This window comes from Momordica charantia (genome assembly GCF_013281855.1).
Source record: "Momordica charantia cultivar OHB3-1 chromosome 3 unlocalized genomic scaffold, Mcharantia_2.0 BLBB01000003.1, whole genome shotgun sequence".
Lineage (NCBI taxonomy): Eukaryota > Viridiplantae > Streptophyta > Magnoliopsida > Cucurbitales > Cucurbitaceae > Momordica > Momordica charantia.
The window spans coordinates 21,637,150-21,659,602 of NW_028275161.1; the positions used below are offsets into that span (position 1 = coordinate 21,637,150).

The 22,453-nt window shown below is 34.9% G+C and overlaps 3 protein-coding genes across 4 annotated transcripts; 2 read left to right on the forward strand and 1 right to left on the reverse strand.

The window, feature by feature from the left end:
• The first annotated feature begins 6,246 nt into the window (after positions 1–6,246).
• On the forward strand, positions 6,247–8,423 carry LOC111008680 (short-chain dehydrogenase TIC 32, chloroplastic). Of its 2 annotated transcripts, XM_022281434.2 has the most exons (7): positions 6,249–6,410; positions 6,893–7,124; positions 7,199–7,278; positions 7,362–7,515; positions 7,612–7,690; positions 7,772–7,859; positions 7,945–8,419. In XM_022281434.2, the coding sequence occupies exons 1-7, from the start codon at positions 6,287–6,289 to the stop codon at positions 8,175–8,177; spliced, it is 990 nt and encodes a 329-aa protein (XP_022137126.1). In that variant the 5' UTR covers positions 6,249–6,286; the 3' UTR covers positions 8,178–8,419. The 2 variants fall into 2 exon arrangements, with proteins under 2 accessions (XP_087977954.1, XP_022137126.1); XM_088121828.1 differs by having other exon boundaries at positions 6,247–6,410; positions 7,612–7,859; positions 7,945–8,423.
• Positions 8,424–13,135: 4,712 nt separating this feature from the next.
• On the forward strand, positions 13,136–16,786 carry LOC111008872 (uncharacterized). Its single transcript, XM_022281729.2, has 2 exons — positions 13,136–15,980; positions 16,050–16,786. Exons 1-2 carry the CDS (start codon positions 13,136–13,138, stop codon positions 16,547–16,549), a joined length of 3,345 nt encoding a protein of 1,114 aa, XP_022137421.1. The 3' UTR covers positions 16,550–16,786.
• Positions 16,787–17,586: 800 nt separating this feature from the next.
• LOC111008593 (protein neprosin) lies at positions 17,587–20,874 on the reverse strand. Its single transcript, XM_022281341.2, has 7 exons — positions 19,908–20,874; positions 19,721–19,807; positions 19,401–19,613; positions 18,768–18,932; positions 18,632–18,685; positions 18,409–18,555; positions 17,587–18,162 (listed from the first exon to the last, which is right to left on the reverse strand). Exons 1-7 carry the CDS (start codon positions 20,085–20,087, stop codon positions 17,785–17,787), a joined length of 1,224 nt encoding a protein of 407 aa, XP_022137033.1. The 5' UTR covers positions 20,088–20,874; the 3' UTR covers positions 17,587–17,784.
• Between the last annotated feature and the right edge of the window lie 1,579 nt (positions 20,875–22,453).

A 22,453-nucleotide genomic window follows, 5' to 3' on the forward strand; every position in this document is an offset into this window, starting at 1 on the left:
ATCATCGAGTTCTTTTCTTTTCTTTACTTATTTTTTCCTCCTCCTCTCCCTCCAGTTAGGTATCTTCTGTTGGAAAAGTAATCTTGGCTGTGAATGTGACTAGACAATAAGAAAACTTCTCCTTTTTCTATTTCTTTTTTTTTTTTCATTTTAAAGAAAAATGAAAAGAAAGAAAATTTATGAAGGTTAAACACGGAAGGGGACAGGTAAATGATAAATCTAGTGTCTTTATTCCTTTGAATTGAGTCTTTATTGAGTAATTTCTGGAGGTTTAGTTGCTTATTATCCAGAGATTTCTTTATTTGGAGCCGTGAACTCCGTTTCCTTTAATTTCCTCACTTTCTTTTCCATTCCCTTTACGAGTTCAAATCTACAATCTTACATAAAGGTTATTAAAGTCTTTGAGTAAATTAAAAGTTAAGATTATTACCATTTTGAGATGGGCATTATTTATAAATGGATAATACTTTCATGTCCGTTAGCAAGAAATTTAACCATCACAAAAAATTTGACAGATATGTACTTAAAAAAAAAAAAAGAATAATATCACATCCCTCTATTGTATTCTTCTAAAAAATTTAATGGTGGGTAACTAAGTAAAAACTGAAAAGACAGATGAAAAAAAGAACATGACAATTGGGTTTAATTAGGGATCCTTTTGAGGGGCGTAAACCCGACAAAAGAACGAAAGTAACCAAATAAAAGTAAACCCTTATTATTTATTTTTATTTGTTTCTAGAAAAAGAAACTTTTTTTTTCAAAGGAAAACGAAAACGCTTGGAACGCGGCACCATATACGGATTTTCATACTTTATTGTTAAATATATATATATATATATATATTTTGTGTAAAATATATTTAGGATAGGTTTCAGCCAAGTAAATATACAATTTAAAAAAAAAAAAAAGTGGGCTCTAAGTTTCAAATGGACAATTTAGTCTTTTAACTTTTAAAAAATAGTTTTAAAATATTTTTAGAGTCAAAAAATTTTTGTTAGTTTCACTAATTTAATGTTGGTGTGATATTGATGAGTTGGATATTTATTAATTTATATTATTTTTTTTTAACTTAAGTGGCATTTTTCCCTTTCCATCCTCTCTCTCTTTTCCCTCCTTCGACCTCTAGTTTCCTTCTAATTAAATTTTAATTTCATTTTACCTGGTTTCTAATTTCAATTTCTGTGACACTCACCTATTCATCTCAGTGTTGTGATTTCAAATAATTTGGCATTGTCTGACTTCTCTTTGCCATGGTTGCTAGCTGAAACGCCAAACTCATCGGACACGTATGCTTAATTTACAAGTGCCATTGCCAAACTCGCCAATGCATCACGTCCGCATTTCGTTACTGACACAACATAATTTTGACTCCAAGAACCTTTTAGAACTATTTTTTAAATGTCAGGGACTTTTTAAAATATACAAACCAAATTGAAATCTATCTAAAATTTATAACTATAAGAGTATTTTACTCTTTTAAAATTAATTATACATATTTACTTATTTTTACAATAACATTATATTACAAATAAATTCTAACTCAAAACAAACAAACAAGGAAGACAATTGAAACTTACAAAAAAAAAATAAATAAAATTCAACTGCGCAAAGTAAACCTAATTCGGGACACGAAAATGTAGTTCATAAAATAAAAGGTTAGATTGAAACGATTGATCTTTTGGGATGATTGAGAAATATCTTTTCCACTCTCATTCACGCTCTTTAAAAAAAAAAAGAAAAAAAAAAGTTAATTGTTTATTATCAAAATTTACATATTTATATATGTAATTATAGATTAAGGCCATCCCCCAAATCAGCTCCTTCTGGTATTGGGCTGGGCTTTCAACTATTTGGGCACGGTTTGATCGGACCTACTTCTGGGCCTCCCCATATACGTGTTCGGTCCTTTTTTTTTCTTTTTTCTTTTTTCTTTTCTTTTTCCTATGTCCCGACGATTTTTTTATATGTTTCATTGAACATATGTTTCAAATATTAGTGGGTAACTTTAGTTTTCAAACTATTTTTTATACAGTATTACTGAGAAAATATTAATTAAGTACTCACTGATTTTAATGGATTATTAATATATATTTTATATAAGTGTTTTACATTTTGTTATATTTGTAATTACATTTTAGAAGATATTTTGGTTGCACATAGCACACAAAGATTTTGACTACAACCATTTCTATAAATCTTATATCACACGCTTGTCACAAAGAGGCAAAAAAAAAAAAAAAGGAGGTTATCCATTCAAATTCTAATTTGTTCTCATTTTCCTCAACTAAATAAATTTTAGTTCTATTTCAGAAAACTATTAATCACAAATTTGTCAAATTACCTATTTGTCCACTGTCTCTTGAATAGTTAAAAAAAAATCTTGCAAATTATCTGATTAAGTAAAAAAGTAATATAATAAATAATTGAACTTATTAAGATTAATATTTTGCCAGGTATTTTGATGAGTGTTGATTATGATAAGGCCAATGATAATGTATTAATATATATTAGCTGGAGGGGTGATAAGTGGGACCCACTTATGATTGGGCTGCCAAATGTCATATTACAATTGGTTGGCGACACGAGTGGAAGACAATATCCTCATCAATATGTTGTGTTTGGTTTATCACTCACAAAAAAGTGGGTTTTTTTAAGATAAATAAATTCAAATCTAAAGGTCAGCTTTATTTATTGCCTTTTACTTTTTGGTTTTGTTTGGGGATATAGCTTCTTTGCATTCATGATCCCTTTGAAACCCCTTATTAATTTTTAAGTTATCTACTTTCCATTTTTGCATGTTAAAATATCAATAAATTTATTTATGTGTGTAAATTATTTTTTGTTAAATTTTTAATGGTGTAACTTATTTTCTTAGTTTTGAGATGTTGAACAGAGACGAACAAAACGTCTAGATCTCTTCTCTACCTCTTTAATTACACTTTCTCTTTATACGTACAATCCTAAAAGTATCATAAAACTCAAGACTACTAGTTTTATAGGATGAATTAAACCAAAACATTATAAGTGATTAATTTCATCTTTGCACACCATTTACTCTCAACATCCAAAGGGGCAAAATTGATACCAGACATATCATACAACATATATTAAACCTAATTTCAAGAAACAATGAGGGTTACTTTAGCCCCTGCTAACCGTTTTTCGTTTTTGGTTTTTAGTTTTTAAAAAATATATTGTTTGATAACCCATCTGTTTTTTGTTTTTCAAAAACCCTTTTGAAATTCTATATAAATTTTAAAAACAAAAAAAAAGTATGTTTTCAAAAACAGGTTTTTGTTTTTCAAAATCTCATTTCTTCTTTTAATACTCAACTTTTTTTTTTCTTTCTTATATTTATCGTTAAAAAATTTATTTTTTACTCTAATTTTTTTATTTCTAAATTTCTCTCTACAAAATGTATTTTTCTCTTTAAAATTTTCATATTTTGAATATTTATTGTTATTTGTCTCTCTTCAACATTTTCTGTATTTTTGTTTTTTTTTCTAACAAACCAGTTTCATTTCTCTTGCTAAAAAATTAATATTTTTTCTAATTTTTTTCTCTTGAAAATTTCATATTTTATAACTTTTCTGTCTCCCAGTAATCTATTTTTTAAAATTATATTTTATTTTCTCGTTCAATTTTCTTTCACCTTAACTTTTATTTATCTTTTTTATTTATTTTATATAAAAATTATATTTTTAATATTATTTTTATCTCTAAATTTGTTTCCACTATAATTTTTCTCTTTTTTTATAATTTCTTTTTTTTTTCTTTAACATATCTTTTCCTCACGATTTTATTTTTTCTCCAAAAGTTTTATCTTTTTGTCTTTAACTTTTCTCAACCTATTTTTTTTCTAAATATTTTTATTTATCTCTCTAAAATTTATCTTCCAAAAGTTTATTTACATCTCTATTTCATGTTTCTACATCGGGGGAAAGACCAAAATTTCCGCAGGATTGGGTCCCAAAAATAGAAAACGCATGTTCCGACCCCATCCCCGTCCCCAATTCCATTTTTTAAATAATTAATATATATTTATTACACTTTTTTATATTTAAATTCTAAAAATAATTAAAAACAATTATAAAATCGATAATTTTTCTCGAGAACATCTCTCGGACCCAAGAACGAGGTGGAGACGGAGACTAAAAATTTGCACAAACCCGATAATGGGGAGAGCATCCTCACTCGCACTCACACTATCTCTACTCTATATAAATTTTTCTCTCTCTAATATGTATTTTCAATTTTCTAACTTTTTAGAAACAAAAAACTAAAAATGGTTACCAAACATTGTTTTGGCTTTTTGTTTTTTAAAAACAAGAAAAAAAAATGGTTATCAACCATATATGGTTTTTGTTTTTTAAAAATAGAAAACCAAAAACTAAAATTGTTATTAAACGAACCCTGATAAAAATTAAAAAAGAAAAAAAAATCCGAAGGTAAAATTGCATCCCTAATTTGTCTAGTACGCATCAAACACAACATTGTGTACAAAATGTAGACACAATTCATGGCAAGCAAAAGTAGCCCATACCAGCTTTCTAATCAATCCTTTTTGTTCCATGCTTTTTCGGACATGCCATGAATATATGCCTTTGAAGTTTGAAATAACCTCTCCATTTTGTCGATGCTACCTACAATTAGGCCACCCTTCACATGTCATATTAAGACAACAATTGCATCAAATTTCAAATCACAATGGGTCCGTCATGTCCCAAAATGACGTTGTAAAAGTCGAATGGTCAACAACCTCGAGTCCAAAATTAAGTAATAAGTATCTTCTATAAATTTAAGTTCTTCGGACCTCGTCTAATAACCATTTCGTGATGTCAAACCCAATGGTTCTAATTTTAACCCGCCAAGGCTCCAAAAACAGCCATCATTTTTTAAGGCAAAGGGTATGAGAAAGAAGATTGAAAATATGGGGACAGAGACCGCATGCAGCATAAAGCATTCCTGTCCCATACGACATATATAAGAGACCAATATTTCTCAATTTTCTCAAAAAGTTTGCTTTTTTTAGGGTTCTCATTATGATTTCCATTTCTGCATGCACAGCACACGTGTAAGCAAACCCATCTTCACAATCACATTCCCTTCTTATTTTTCTTACAGTCTCAACAAAGTATGAAGAATTTCAACAATTAAACTAAACTATCTAACGTTGACATTAACAATTTTGGCTTAGAAATGGGTTCACAAGGCAATATTTCTTTAAACAGAAACTTCCCTATTCTCAGCTTGATAAGCCATGGAAAGGACGCAACTGATCTCTACAGGGAAAATTGCAGTGTCAAATTACCTGTGAAATTTCAAGCATTGGGTCCACAGAACCGAAAATTTCTATTACTAGGATGGGATAATACTTCTATTCAAAAAGTATAAATAAAATACTTAAAAGTTTGTAATTTTCTTATAATTTATCTACCAAAGCATATATATAAAAGATAGGAGATAAAGTTAAAATTTCTTGTTCCACCCTTAAATTAATCTAGAAATTATATGGACGGAGAGATTAATGTTGAAGCTTACACATGCAAACAAAAGGAATGTGACTTGACTTTTATAGACCCCAAAAGTTAAAATTGCCTGTGTTTGAAAGATGGGGTTTGAAAAATATGTAAGAAGAAACCGTGTCACCTTATCAATGGAAGAAGGAGAATTCGAGGTGGCCCTCAACTCAAATCTATATGTGGAAAAGGCATATTAATGAGAGGGACAGAGACAAAGAAAAGGCCATGTTTTGGTTTCTCATTTGAGTGAGACAAGTTGTCCTATAGAGATGAGATCAAGATAGATCCCTTATTTTTTTTTCCCTCTAATTTGAAATCTAACCTTATTTTGTTTGAAAGTGTATGGCTTAGCCATGGTCTTTTTTTTCTCTCGAAATCGATGTCATGTAGCTTACGTTAGTACATCTCTATAACTGGGATTCGTTGTCTAGACTGAGCAACATTGTGACTCTAACAAAGCTCGAACACAAGACCTTATGGTAGGTGATACCACAAGGTCCTATGTCCTTGCACTATGCGATTCTTTATGGACTATGATTGTTGTCATTAAGAAAGGGAAATTTGAAAATCTTGATATTATAAGAAAGGGAACACCCAAAAGTTGAGTAGGGTAATTATTATTGGGTGAGAGTAGGAAGATTTTGGTGGTCGTGGGAGTAGGAGATAAAAACTTCAGGCCACATTGATATTGTTTTGTTTATAAGTTTTTGGTAGTATAAATATTTAGAGTTTGAGGGTGTTCTGAGAATTGAGGGGTAGGGGTGATGAAGGAGACTCTAAGGTATTTGGCTGGAATTGCAGGGCAAAGTGGGTATGGCTCTAAATCCACTGCAGAGCAAGTTACTCAACATTCTCACTTTTCTTCTCCTTTGACTGCAATTATAACTGGTTAGTTACTGTTTCCAAATGTTTTATAAATACCACTGTTTTTAACATCTCTAACTTATCATCTCTTGTATTGGGTTTTGTTTTAATTCACTTTGTTCTGCAAGTTGCATGCTTTAATTTTATGGTTTAGTTTGTGATTTGTACTAAACAGAAATGTATTGAAAACCAAAGTTTACCAAGTTGAACATATGCATGTGTGTGTGTAGTGGAATTGAACCAAATGCCAACCAAATTAATCATATCATAGACTGCCATATACATGGAACATAAGAATACATATTGAAGGAAACAAGGTGAAATCGCAGCATCATCAATCAAACCATATAATGTTGCCAAAGAATGATATCAAAAGAAGACAGAAGCAATCAAAATACAGCTCTGAAAAGTTAAAGTCCAAGAATGATAACTAAATGAAGTTAACAAAGGTTGATCTTTTATTGAGTATGAACTAACAAGAAATGTGTGGTGGTGGAAACTGAAAGGGGCAACATCAGGAATTGGAGAAGAAACAGCAAGAGTGATGGCAAAGAGAGGGGTGAGAATAGTGATAGCAGCGAGAGACCTGAAGAAGGCAGCAAAAGTGAAAGAGAGGATCAAAAGAGAAAGTGCAGAAGCAGAAATTTTAGTGTCAGAGATAGACCTCAGCTCCTTGGCTTCTGTGAGGAGATTCTGTGTGGACTTTGCAGCTTCAGGGCTACCACTCAACATTCTCATGTGAGTTTGCCTTCACTTTTCCCAACCAAAAACCCCCATTTTTCCTCACCCCCTTGTCGTCTTGCTTTTCGCAGAAACAATGCTGGAGTTTTCTCTCCAAATTTGGAGTATTCCGACGACAAGTTTGAATTGACATTTGCTACTAATTATTTGGGTAATTTTCACTTCTCAGCTAAACAAATACAAATAGATAGCGAAAGGAAAAGAGGAACAGTAATTTTCCCTTTTCTCCCGCAGGGCATTACCTTCTGACAGAGATGCTTTTAGACAATTTGATAGAAACATCAAAGAGAACAGGAATCCAAGGAAGAATAATAAACGTCTCTTCTGTTGTCCACTGTTGGGTGAAGAAAGATGGCCTCTGCTTCACTCACCTGCTCAACCCAAACAAGTTAGAAAATTTGCTACATGGTTTCTGCTCAATAATCAGCCAATGTATGGTAGAGAAATTAAAGCAAATGCAAAACTAAACCATGTGCTTGTGCAGATACAATGCCACGCTTGCTTATGCTCAGTCAAAACTAGCTTGCATTTTACATGCCAAAGAGGTGGCTAGGCAGTTGAAGGTTATTTTATTATCCATCTTAATCTATCTATCTTTTCTGCAAACAAACAGCCCATGTTCTGAATTTCACTCATTTTTACAGGAAAGAGCAGCCAATGTAACAGTTAATGCACTGCATCCAGGAATTGTAAAGACTGCAATTATCAGAGCCCATGGAGGATTTATCACAGGCATGAACTATTGTGTACATTTTGCCTAAAGCAAAATAACAAAGAGGGTATTGAATTATTATAATTATTCTAACATGTTCTGCAGATTCTCTGTTCTTCATGGCATCAAAGTTGCTGAAGTCTATTCCTCAGGGTGCGGCTACAACATGCTATGTGGCTCTAAACCCACAAACAGAGAGAAAAACAGGGAAATATTTTTCAGATTGTAATGAGACCAAGTGTTCAGCTCTAGCCAATAATGAGTTAGCAGCACGAAAGCTGTGGATGCAAACTCGTGCCCTTATTCACAGGCAACTTGGTGAAACAGCTTCAGCTTAAAGATTTTGCTTTCTATTTCATCATCAGTAACTTTTAAACCACCAGAGAACAGTATATATAAATCTGTGCATTTGTAAACGAACAGCGACCCGAGACAAGAATAAGATGTTATAATAAATTAGGCCATTTTCTTGAACAAATCCCTCGATCTGTCAGAAGTTGACCTTTGTATATGTCTGAGGGTAATTTCTAAACCCTAATCTGAAATCAATACTATGCTCGTGCTATTAGGATCTCCTAATTAAGCAGAAACAACAAGAGTAATCTTTTCGTGGACCAGATCGCAACAAAGGGAATAGTGGAAATTTAAAAAATTGGATCAAGCCCGCCAATTGATGGATCAGCGATTTGCAAATAAACTAGGCCCAATTATAGAATAACAGGCCTAAAATTAGGGTCCAATAAAGGTCAGACCCTAGGCCCAACCTAGTTTTAGTTCAGTCTATTAAGCCCATAGCAGACCTCAGAGATTCCTTTTTATGATTTATTTAAATATAAAACTTATTCAATAATTTTAATAATTAATATTGTGTATCTACTTGTTTTCGGTCAACATTCAATAACTACACGTCTAAATATATAAAAGAAAGTCCGTCTAGCTCCGTTGGTAGCGTGCAAGGCTCTTAACCTTGTGGTTGTGGGTTTGAGCCCCACAGTGGACAACGTAACTGGGTCGTTGTACAAATATTTTGGAGATCAAATATTTGATCCAATAATATTAATATAATCAATCATTGAGTTGAGGAATAATAAAACAAAACCAAGAAGCACGTGAATTATTATTATTATTTCTTTATAATTTAATACGTTGGCTCAAAAGAAAAAGCAGGGATACCGAATAACCAGGGAAACACCACACGTTCTATGAGATTACCAACAAAAAAGCACAGCTATTTTTTAATTTGGATTTACATACAAAATATATCGATGACTCATTTTATGTTCCCAATAATGGCATGGCAGACCCAAAAAGAAGGAATATTTTCTTACTAATTTTGTACCTTCTGTTGGCGACGTTTTGTAGTTGATTACTAAAAATAAGAAATCAAGGATAAAACAAGAATGAGTTGAGAAAAAGAAAAAGGAAAGAGAAAAAATCATTTCATGCCCAATCAAGATTTCATGTACAAATTTTCTTGTTTGGTGGTTAGTTATCTAGATGATTATGAGATGAGCTTTCCATTTTAGTTATTTGCCAGATTAATTCATATGCTTTATAAATTTTCAAGAGGAATATCCTTCTTCGTTCTGCTCCTGCTTCCATATCGAAATATTGGTAATCATTTTGATAACTTGAGAGTTCAAGTCAACACCCTTCACATTTGTAAAGTTACCTTCTTAAAAAATTTTAGGAGTGGAGAGGTAAGAATTTGTGATAGGATATGAATTATGATGACAAGAAGGGAATAACTTGATAAAGAAACATAATAGAGAGTAAAAAGTGGGACTCCTCTTGGTGAAAATGATGAAAGAATTGACCATAAATTGAAGAATATTATAGACTATAGTAATGATACCTACAGGTCCTACACTACATTACCATGTTTCTCTTCTCGCCCTTCTTTTATGCTATCCCCTTCATCCCTCTAAGGTGGAGGGGAGGGGACATGTACCATATTTTAACATTTTATCTATAAAGTCAGGCGGCTTTGTTTTTTCCTTCACAAATCCCTCGGCTGTCCCATCCAAATAAGCCATTTTTTTGGCTTTCAATTCTATGCTCATTACCTTCCACTCTCACCGCCCACCATTCTCTGAATGATTTCACAAAAATTTAGAAAAATAATTTTCTATTTAACGAAAATTTTTATTGATGAATGAAAATGAACAAAATTATTTAAAGACACACTCCTCCCAATAGAGTGAAAGTAAAACCAGTAAAAATAAAGAAAAAGAGTTGGAAAATTAAACCGGAGTTATAAATTCCTAACATTCCATTCATCAACAAGATTAGTATAATGAAACATTATTAAATAATGAAAAATGTTAAAGCATAAAAAATTAAATTGAAACATTATCAAATAATAAGGACCAAATTTAAAAAGAAAAAAAAAATACCCGCACAGTCGAGGCTAAAACATATATTTAGATAAATGTTTCGTCTTACAACTTTTGAGGGTACAAAATTAGTAAGAATTTAATATCTAAAATAAGCGGCCACTTCAAAGATTGAACTTGTTCTTCTGAAGTTTTTTCTTTCCTTCTTGCCCTTCTCCAATGTAAAAATTCCATTTTCATTTCTTAATTTTATATAAAGGTCTAAATTAAATGTAAATATAAAAATTCAACCATAGAGCCATAAAGATCATAATAATTTTTTAAAACTTAAAGGCAAAAACAAAACATCTGATAATATGAAAACAAAAATGATCGAGTGAGAGATCTTCTTCATGCATGAGTGGCTTATACTCATTTTTAGTTCAAGAACCAAGTTATGTGGAGCAATTCAACAGAAGATTCATCAAGGCAATTAACATACATCACTGAACATTTCTCCCTAATAACAATAGAAGCTGTATAAGATAGGTTTATATTTGATGATATGAGATGAGAGTTTCAAGAGAAAGGTTAAATGGGAGGAAATGTAGATTGATGGGAATGATATTTACTGTGATTGGTAGGGAGATGATGTGATCACAAAGATTACTTATAAATAAAAGTGGGAGGCATTCCCTCAGCTACTTTGGCTACCTAGTTTTAAACGCATGCGGATTCCACCCACTAGATTTAATCTTGTGGTAGAAACCAAATATTACACCAATCTTTCATAACCTACTTATCTACTCTCATAACCTATTTGGCGTAACCTATTTGGTCATTTCTGGAGTTTATTGACATTTGTCTAGTGCATATTGTCGTTTGATAATGGAGGAAGTGTTATTTCACCTGCTATTTCAAGACAAACAAGAGATTCTTTAGTGTGCGGCTTTCTTTACTACTTCGTGGAACATTGAACTCGAGAGAAGTAGGAGAATTTTTAGAGGCCTCAAAAAGGAGGGGTGGACTATGACTAGGTTTCACGCCTCTCTTTGCGCGTTAGCTTTCAAGGATTTTTGTAACTATTCTTTTATTTTTTCTTCTCAACCATTGGAGACATTATTTGTAATTTTTAGGTTTATTTCCATCATACAGCTCCTCTTTTAGTGGGGTTTTCTTTCTTTTGTAATTATTGTTTGGTTTCTTTCTTCTATCTTAATGGAAGCTTGGTTTGGCCAAAGAAAAAAACTTATTTATGTGCAATTTAAATATACAAACATCTCAATCCTAACAGTCTTACTTTCAAGTTTCTTATTATGGTTCAAATTATATTAAAATTTGTCATTTCTCTGTATCAGGCCATGCATTTTCCATTCACAAACATTGCTGTTTAATGATTTTCATAATGTATTTTGTCAAGCAATTTATTTAAAGAATAAAATCCTACAAATATTTATAAAACTATAAACACGTAACAGTAGCAAGAACCAAATCCTCTTCTCATCAAACTTCGTAAACAGTTTCAAGAACATTTTCTGGAAAGATCAAGAGCCAAGAAATACAAAAGATTTCTAAATACATCTATTTTCAAAAAAATAAATAAATAAATAAATAAAATACAAAAGCAAACAGAAACAGAAACAAACAATCGAAGATATTTACAATAACAAACAGTGGATTTAACATTACCCATGGACTTGGGCTTTCATGACACATTCATAGCCAAACGCAAAGCAAAGATCATTATTAGATATATAGTTCCAAAAATAGTATCAGGCTATCAGCACCAACCTATTCATCCTTAGTTGATAGCTTTGCATGTAAAGGAATCGGAACAAAATATTCTCTCCACAATACAAATTAGTTTATTTTTGCCTTAAAATAAAAGGATTTCTTTCAATATTGTAATCTCTCTCTGAAAAAAGTAAGATGCAACATATCCATGTTATTGTAGAATATATAACCAACAAAATATAAATGATGTGACAGATATAGAGTGTTTTGAAGTTTGTATTACCGTCGCTTTTCCATGGCGCTCGAGTGCTCTGACTAGAAATCTTGTTTTAAGCTTGTACCGGTTGTATGGTCCTACCTAATAAATGGAGAAACATGAATTAGAATCATACAAATCTCAGTGGTTAACAAAACATCGAGAAAAGAATATCTAACGAATGGATATAAATTCAAGCTCTCTGTACATGAATAAGTATATTACTTGGGAAACCTTAACCGATTTGTGTTTGGTAATTTTAATGAATCATGAAAAGTAGTGAGTACACGAAGGGGGGGAAAGATGTGTAGAATAGGCCGAGTCTATTAGTTGCCATTACCACTGGTTTTGTGACGGCTACAGATTCTTAAACAGAAACAGAGAATCTCTCTAAAGATCTTAAGATAAACTACCTACATGTTTAAGGGTCTGCATAGCTTATGATTGCACATCCAAATAATGTACAAGTGGACTTTCGAACAAACAATACCATCCATCCGCGTTCCACTTACCTATTTCTTAATTTTAGAAGTTCTATCTGCAGTTTTTGGGTTTTCTTTTCTATAATTCATAAACAAAATGAATGCATGTATGTCTTTGTTTGGACAGCATCAATTTGTCCAGAAAGTTTTATTTGTTCTGAAACAGCTCTATATGATTGCTTAGCTTAACTATGAATATGTTCTCTCTGTCAATCTCTCTCTAGTAGCTCTCCCTCCTTTCTCTCTCTCCCGCCCTCTCACTCTGAATTATAAGAACAGGACTCACCTTGTTCATAAATAGAACAATCGAACGCCGACTGAAATTCCATTGTTTCTTCTCGAACAACATAGACTAGAAGGTCTGTTGGATCCGGAGAACATGGTTTTATTCACTATTCGGCAACACAATCAGCCAGAAAGAACATGATTTTTCCTCGCCCATTGCCATTTCCTAGGTTCAGACCAGCTTTTCTGCTTTTCCCATTTGAGTTCCTAGCAAAGGTGTAGTAATGCATGCAAAACCATGGACCTTCTTCTTCATACTATTCCTGTTTTCCTCCTCTTTAATCGCTTCTGCCGTCAACCATCAAGGCGAAGCTCTCCTATCATGGAAACAATCTCTGAATCTATCGGCCCAAGAGTTGAACAGTTGGAATTCAAATGATGAAACTCCCTGCGGGTGGTTTGGAATCACCTGCAACTTCAAACAGGAAGTTGTGGAAATAGAATTCAGGTACGTTGAATTGTTGGGTAAAATTCCCACTAATTTTAGCTCATTGTCGACCCTGAGCAAGCTCATCTTGGTGGGGACAAACCTCACTGATTCAATTCCTAAAGAGATTGGCGATCTAAGGGAATTGAATACATTGGACTTGAGTGTCAATAGCTTGACAGGAGAAATCCCAATTGAGATATGTGGTTTGCGCAAGCTCAAAAAAATGGACCTCAGCTCGAACATACTTGTGGGATCGATCCCAGCTGGAATTGGGAATCTTACGATTCTTAAAGAGCTTGGTCTTCACGATAATCAACTAAGCGGTCAAATTCCCAGAAGCATAGGAAACTTGAAGCTGCTGGAGCTCATTAGAGCTGGTGGGAACAGAGACATCGAAGGCAATATACCTCCAGAAATTGGGAACTGCACCAATTTGGTTTATGTAGGCTTCGCTGAGACCAGAATTTCAGGCTCTCTCCCACCAAGCTTAGGCCTCCTCAAGAAGCTTAAAACACTCGCATTCTACACAACCCTTCTCTCTGGCAAAGTTCCTCCTGAAATTGGAAACTGCAGTGAGCTCCAATACCTGTTCCTCTACGAGACGTCGCTCACAGGTTCGATTCCAACCAGCTTCGGAAATCTCCAAAACCTGCTAAATCTGTTTCTATATAGGAACAGGTTGACGGGCACGTTGCCAGAGGAGCTTGGAAACTGTTACCAATTATTGGATATTGACATTTCAATGAATTCTTTGACGGGAAGCATTCCAATCACATTTGGTAACTTGACTTTTCTACAAGAACTAAATTTGGGCATGAATAATATTTCAGGCGAGGTGCCCGCAAATATTGGAAATTGGACGGAACTTACTCATTTGATGCTCGACAACAATCAAATCACGGGTTTGATACCTTCGGAACTAGGAAATTTGAAGAATTTGAGAATGTTGTTCTTGTGGCATAACAAGCTCGAGGGAAGTATCCCGTCCTCAATTTCCAACTGCGAGATTCTTGAGGAGGTGGATTTATCGGTAAACGGATTGACGGGTCACATTCCTGGAGAAATTTTCCACCTTAAGAAGCTAAATAGCCTCATGCTCCTCTCCAACAATCTTTTGGGCGTCATACCTCCAGACATCGGCAATTGCTCATCGCTAAATCGTTTCAGAGTCAACAATAACATGCTCTTCGGCGCTCTCCCACCACAGATTGGGAATTTGAATAATCTGAGTTTCTTGGACCTCGGAGAGAATCGGCTCACTGGAGAAATACCTGATGAGATTTCTGGCTGCAAGAATCTAACATTCATCGATATACACTCCAACTCCATTAGTGGAGCTTTACCCTCAGGTCTCGACCAACTTATTTACCTTCAAATAATTGACTTCTCAAATAATCTAATTGAAGGGAATATAGATGCTGGTCTCGGACTGTTAAGTTCACTCACCAAACTCATCCTGTACAACAATCGATTTTCCGGCCCAATCCCTAATGAGCTCGGCTCCTGCTTGAAATTACAGTTGTTGGACCTCAGCGCTAATCAACTTTCTGGTAATCTCCCGTGGAAGTTGGGAGACATTCCAGCACTGGAAATCGCCTTAAACCTAAGCTGGAACCAACTCAATGGCGAGATACCGAGTGAGTTCGCCTATCTAGACAGACTCGGAATCTTGGATCTCTCACACAACCACCTGAGCGGCGACCTCCAAACCATCGCCGTCATGCAAAATCTCGTGGTACTCAACGTCTCCGACAACAATTTCTCAGGCCGAGTGCCGGAGACTTCCTTCTTCAAAAAACTCCCTCCGAGCGTCCTCTCCGGCAATCCGAACCTCTGCTACGGCAGCATATGCACCGATGAAAGGGAAGGAAGAAACTCAAGGCGAGAGTCAGCGCCTCGCGTGGCGGTGGTGGTGCTACTGTGCATAGCTTGCACGCTTCTCATGGCGGCACTTTACATCGCCTTCGGATCGAAAAAAATGGCCGAAAGACACTTCTACGGGGACCACGACGGTGACGGCGTTGATAGCGATTTGGAGATTGGCCATGAACTTGATTGGGAGATGACGCTCTATCAGAAACTCGACCTATCAATTTCTGACGTGGCAAAGAAGCTTACAGCTGGCAACATCCTCGGTCGTGGCCGATCTGGCGTCGTTTACCAGGTCAACATCCCACCCGGTGTAACAATCGCCGTCAAACGGTTCAAGACATCGGAGAAGTTCGCCGCCGCCGCATTCTCCTCCGAAATCTCCACTCTAGCCAATATCCGGCACCGGAATATCATCCGATTACTCGGCTGGGCGGCGAATCGGAAAACGAAACTGCTATTCTATGACTATTGGCCACATGGAAACCTTGGCGATCTGTTACACGAGCGATGCGCCGGCGGATATGTCATCGATTGGGACGCTCGGTTCAAGATCGCGATCGGAGTGGCGGACGGGTTGGCTTACTTGCATCACGATTGCGTGCCGGCGATCTCGCACCGAGACGTGAAGGTCCAAAATATACTGCTGAGCGATGAATACGACGCATGCCTTACAGATTTTGGATTCGCCAGGTTCATTGAAGACGATCTTAACGACTCCTCGTCGGCCAATCCGCTATTCGTCGGATCTTATGGCTACATCGCACCAGGTGAGTACGATTTTCAGATAACAATCAAATTTAACCCTAACTTTTGGCTAATGTTGATTTTATTGACAGAGTATGGCCGTATGCTGAAAGTAACAGAGAAGAGCGATGTGTATAGTTACGGAATCGTGCTTTTAGAGATGATTACTGGTAAAAAGCCAGCAGATCCTTCGTTTGCAGAAGGTCAACACATAATCGAATGGGTCCGACAGCATCTATACAGCAAGAACAACCCAATCGAGCTTTTGGATCCAAATCTAAAAGTCGATCCCGACGCCGAAATCCAAGAAATGCTTCAGGTGCTGGAAATCGCGCTTCTCTGCACCAACAATCGCGCGTATGATCGCCCTACAATGAAGGACATCGCTGCATTACTGAGAGTAATTCAAACCGAGTCGAGGATGAAGATCAATGGCAAGAAACCTGGTAATGGGTTAAAGAGACTAGAAATTCAGTCGTATTTGTCGTCTTCTTTGGCCTCGACTCGGCTGCAACTTCTTCAATGCGACAACTCTCGCTGCTCGTTTGCTCACTCGTCTTCCTCCGGTTATCCCCATCGTTCGGTAACCTAATTTCAGGCTTCGCGCCATAAAAATTGTTTTTAAAAAATGTTAATGCTATATTTATCTGTTGTTAACTTGTTTGAGAATAGAATGACTCCAGAACTTTTTGAAAATTTTGACTTAAAGAATGATACGACGATGACAATAAGTATCTTATTTTAATGTGAAAAAAATATGGTTGATCATATATGATGGATGTATTTTTTTTATATAGTAAGATGATTAATATAGACTTTGTCAAAAATATGATATGATATTTTCTATTTTTGACATAATTAGTCTCAATCCTTAATTATATACCAATAATCTTCCCCTAAAACGAGAGGAAAAAAATGGAAGGAAAGAAAAAAAAAAGTCGCGTAGGAATGGCGAAGAAATGGAGCAGCAGCACGCGAGCGGCATATCAGATTTGCCTCTGCCCTGCTTTAATCTTCCACTACTTTTGATGCTTCACCACTTCAAACAAACACCAATTTCTTTCCACTCTCTCCACCATCCGAATCTGTGTACTTCTTCTGCACCATTCTGATTACTCTTTTTCATCAATTTTTAACCACCTTTTTATTATAAAACTACCTCTAATCCAATTCCCCATCAACTTTAATCTCCACCAATGCTGTGATTTGTTCACAAATTTCTTGGGCTTCCCGCTACTCACGCGCTTCTTTTTAAAACAATAACATTTACACGTTTGTAGGTTAGTATCTATCTTTCAAAGTTTAATGGTAGTTGGCAAAATATAGATGTTGACTAATAAGTATTAAGTATTTTTCATTTTGTAATTTCTAATACAAACCTATTTCAACTTTACTCTCACAATTCTGATTAATTTCTATATATGAGGTCCAGATGAGACCAATGTTGGGTGTTTTGAGTTATCTTTAATGCATTTTAAACTCAGTTTTTTTCTTTTAAATGTCTATTTTTGTTACCAACAGTTAATACAATTTTGTCTTTTACAAGGTCGAAATTCTATATCATATTATCATATTTGTTGTATTTCGAAGGCATTTACTATAGCAATTGGAGGAGGGAAGCATAGGGAAGAGACCACAACCTTCTAATTCTTTGTATTTCCACTCCAATAGTTACAAAATTCCATATCCTCTATGATTAACATTATGAAAAAAAAAAAAACAAAACAAACCATAAAAGTGAAACCAGGAGAAAGGAAAAAAAAAAATTATACATTACATTCTATCCTACAAGCTTTTTTCAATATTATTACAACTTAATTTTTGTTTTCATGGGCATTTTACATTCCTCCCAGGACCTCCATAGTAAAAATAAGTGCCCCAAACATTATTGTTGCCTTGTCTTATATCATAGCAATCAGAATGGTCAGCCAAGAGATGAAGATTTGTTAGAGGAAGCAAATTATTGTCCCAATCAACCACTTGGAGGTTCCTGAAATATGAAGCTTTTCCAAAGCCTTCTTCTGCAAAATGGCCACTCCCCATTTGAGTGGCTGTGTGGAACCCTGATGATCTGCTGTTCACTATCTCCCCTCCAAACTGCACCATGCTCCCATGGCTCCTTAAATGGCTGAACAGAAACGCCGGCCAGTATCCGACTAGCAGACCTGACCCGTATTCCAACCACCAGTGCCCGTGCTTCGGGTCCTGTCCAGAAACAAGAAAAACTTTTGGGTTAAGTAAATTTAAGGATGAATAAACCATCACTCAATCCAACTTAAACGGATGAATTGAGTAAATTTAATTCATATATGGATATCTCAACAATTATTGTGGCATAATTAGATGCATTGAGATTGAAAAAAGGTCCGTCACTTAATATCTATTTATTCAATACCCACCTCCAACTTATGCGTATATGTTATTAACTTTTTGAAAGTAAAATAAACTTACCTTCCAAACCATTAAACCAATATCGAATTGTTTGCCATTATAAGAGGAGATGGGGGAGATTGCTGCTCCAATGGCGATCTTGTTGTTAGTTTGAACAAAGCCAGAGCAAAGTAGATTGTAACAGCCAGTGGCTTGATAAGCATCAGTCTAACAAAACAAACAAAAAATCATTAATCTATCCATTCTTCCATTTCCATGAAACCTTAAAAAACATGAAACTCACCGTCCAATACGTGAAGAACCTAGGATTGCTGTCGCCATACAGCTCAGGGCTAACCTGAACAAACATGAAACAAAAATGAAGATTGAAGGACAAGAATTTCAAGTGTCTAAATTCCTCGATATGTTCAGAAACTTGCCTGCCATCCAGCTTCAATGGTGTTTAAATCATTGCCAAAGGAGCCTGAAATGACCCATATTTGAGATAAGCTGAATTCGTATTGGTCGGTTACACGTGGTGCCCATATGTTTAAACTCGCCTTTGCTCCATAATATTGTTCTCCATTTACAAACACCACGGCATGCTGCAATTATTCAACATACTTCATTTATAACGATTTCGTAAAATTTGACTAAAAAAACGAAAAAAAATAAAACATATAAGTGAAAGTAGTTAAAACAGAGAAAAAATAATGGATGTTATCTAACATGGCGTAGATTTTCATGATTTGGGCTGGAAATTCAAATAAAAGCCACTTGAGATCAAGGTTGAGGAAGCAATTTCTCATGCATGGTATAGAAAAGTTTTAAAAAATTTCAAACTTTTTCTAATCTTTTTGTCAACAACCTAAAAAGATTTATAACAAAGATCGGTTATTCCTCCCTCAATTTAGTTTTGAGATAAAATCTGTATATCACATCCAATTAAAAAATAGATCCAATCAAAATCAATGAAAAAAAAACACGATTTTAAAGAAATATGTTAGAGAGATTTGTAATAAAAAGTCGAAGAGTGAAATTTTTTGCTGTGTGGAAAAATTCCGAATTCTAACCTCGTGGCCATTGCCTGATGAATCTCTCCTCACACGTCTAATGGGTTTTCTTCCAAATCTGCGAACAGAGCTTGCTCTAAGAATGTCGGTCTCTCTGGTTCTTCTTATCGGAATAGTTCCCTCCGGGCAGAATTCGCCAGAATCTGACCATAATTGGAAGCTCTCTGCCACACCTTCCGTCGAGTTGTTCCCTCTTGGCCTCTCCGGCGGCTCCTGTTCATCGGAAAACTTCTAATTTTATCCATCAAATCCATAAACAAACCAAAATATTTTGCCCCATTAAAAAAAATGGAAAGAAGATTCTGATTTGAATTGGTTACCAATGGGGTGTGTCCTTTGAGTTCAGGATGGTCAAAAGCAGGCTGGAGATGGGAAATCACACAGTCTATGACATCACCATCTGAGCTCTGCAGCAGAAGAATACAAACAAAAAACAACCCATATTCTTAAATTTTCAAAACAATTAAAAAAAACCCATGAAACAGGGAGAAAAACTAGAAGAATTACCCGAATTGTCTTGGTTGAAGGCTTGTTGATTTTGCGTAAATAAGCTCTGATGTGCTTTAGTTTCTGCAGCTCTTTGGCCGGGTGGAAAGTTTGGTTCTTGGGTGGCATGGAAGTTGAGAAAACGGAGGTGAGGGAAGTAAAAACCAGAAGAAAAACAACAAAACAAGAAGAAGAAGCCATTTGGTTGGAATGTTTCGGCGAAGTCGTTTGTTGTTTTACTGTAATGATATGGTGATTTGTAAGTATTGAGGTTGTCCCGTTGTGTGATGAAGGAAAAAAAAAGAACAAAAAAATCACACAGAAGAGTTCATTTCTCTCTGTTTTTCTTTCTCCTCTCTCTCTCTCTCCTCTGTATCCTTACAAAATAGAAATAGCCATTCTAACAAAAACCCAAACTTTGGTTTTGTTTTCTTCTTCTCTGCCTCACCATTCCCAACATACAATATAAAAACAATCTCTGTCTTCTCTCTCTATGAGGCTTTGGCTTTGGCTTTGGCTTCGGCTTTGGCATGAGTGTTTTAAAACAGACCCAGTTAACTTGACATGTACTTTTTCATATCAAGCAGTCAAAACTTCAAAGAAAAAAAAAGTGCTTCAAATTTCATTCTTTCAAAAGAAGAGAGAGAAGGAGAATGTAGAGAGAGAGAGAGATTCAAACTTAGTATACAGTACTGTTCTGCAGACAGTTAGGATTTGGGTGGAATGGCAACCACAGTTGGAAATTGGAATAATCTTTTGAATTCCAAGGGAAACTAAAGGGGAAAAACCACATTCAAACCTTAACTTGGAAATTCTGTTTTTCCCCATTTCCCAGAAAATTTTGTGTTTGTTTGTTTTTTATTTTTTCCTCTGTTTTTTCCCCTTTCTTTCCTACTCAGTTTAGTGAAGGTTTCTGGTTGTGTCAAGTGGTTTTAATTAATCAAACTCCAAACATGTCTCTCTGACATGTTTTTTCCTAAAACAACAGAAGAAATTAATCACCTTCGAGGCTACTATCTTATTACTTCAATTGCCCTTTTTTTAATGTTAAAAGTATATTGCAGGAAAAAAATTGGATAATTGTGTGGGATGAAGGCACAAATGGAACAAATAGACCTACTATAAAGACGTCAGGAACACTAACAAAAAAAGTCAACAACACGACTAAGCCAAACAAATGGTAAGAAAAAAAAACAACACATGATCGCAAGCAAACAAGACACAACATAACAAGTCATTTATAAAAATAAGTCTCAAGCAAATCCTATCAATAATCAGAAACTAGAATGAACCCGCGATTAACTTATTACTCCCACTTCAATTTCATCCACAGCTATGTCTGAAAATGATTGTGCTTTAAAATGCACACCTACACCAAGTGGCCAAACCATCCCATTTCTTATTGAATGCCCTTTTTTCTGCAGTTTCAGTACATTAATGTTGTGTCCTCTCTCATGGGCAACTGTAAAATTTGATGGATGGTGAAAATATTTTCAAGGGGGAAAAAACTCAGGTTGCTTTTTTTTGCAAAAAATTGAAGTGGAGTTTGATGCAGAGAACAACTCAAAATTGTGGTGGGTCATTTTCAATGATTATTTCCACACCAAGAAGGGGGTGGGAGGGTTGCTTTCTGCTCTGTGGAATTCTTTTTGACCATCAAAAATAGATCTTTTTTCTGTTTGATTATGCAAAATCATGTTACCCATTTGCTCACTTCCATTAATAACTGGAGAGATTTTACTTCCTACTGTAAGCAATTCACTTTTTACCATCAAAACAGATCTGTATCCTAAATCTATTTTACCCCATGTGCTCATTTCAACCAAGAAATCAGTTAAAGATCTTTGTTCTAAAAATAGAATGATCATCATCCTAAATAAATGCTAAATCATGTCTTCAATTTGCCCAATTTTCACAGAACATACAGTAAAATGTTTGTTTGCAGTGTAAACCAAAGAGAGATGATTTTGTAGGTCCACCTGCATTTTTCTCATTATGGTTGGCCATTGGATGTCATGATCATCTCTGCAATTTTTTTCTTTTTTTGTTTGAACAAATGTATCAAAACACAATCTGAGCCAAAAATTTCACATCACTTCTAAATCAACCCAAATTGAAAAATCTTCCATTTTGTTACTGTCACATCTTGATTCAAGCAATGATTACATTTTTGTTTTTGGGTATAAATATTAACAAGTAAATTTTGACAAAAAGATGAAAGAGTAATGTTGAAGCTCATGGTAAACTTTGCTTGTAAGAGTCCCAAACCAAGAGAAATGCATAATGGAATATGTAAAAGCTTAAAAATTCCCTATCTTGATCAGTAAATTGGAAGAGATCTTATTCAAAGCAAAACTTAACTTTAGGGATGGCACAAGTGAAGTTGACAAGTGGAATTTTGCTTTTTAATCTCATGGGCATGAGGAAAAAGAATCCAATTTTCACTATAAAACATGTGAGTACCCATATGTTTGTACATTATGATGATACAAACAGTACTTCTCTCAATTTTGGCCCTTCATTTCTGCCATCCATATTTTCCATTCCTCTGCAACTATGAAATCTAT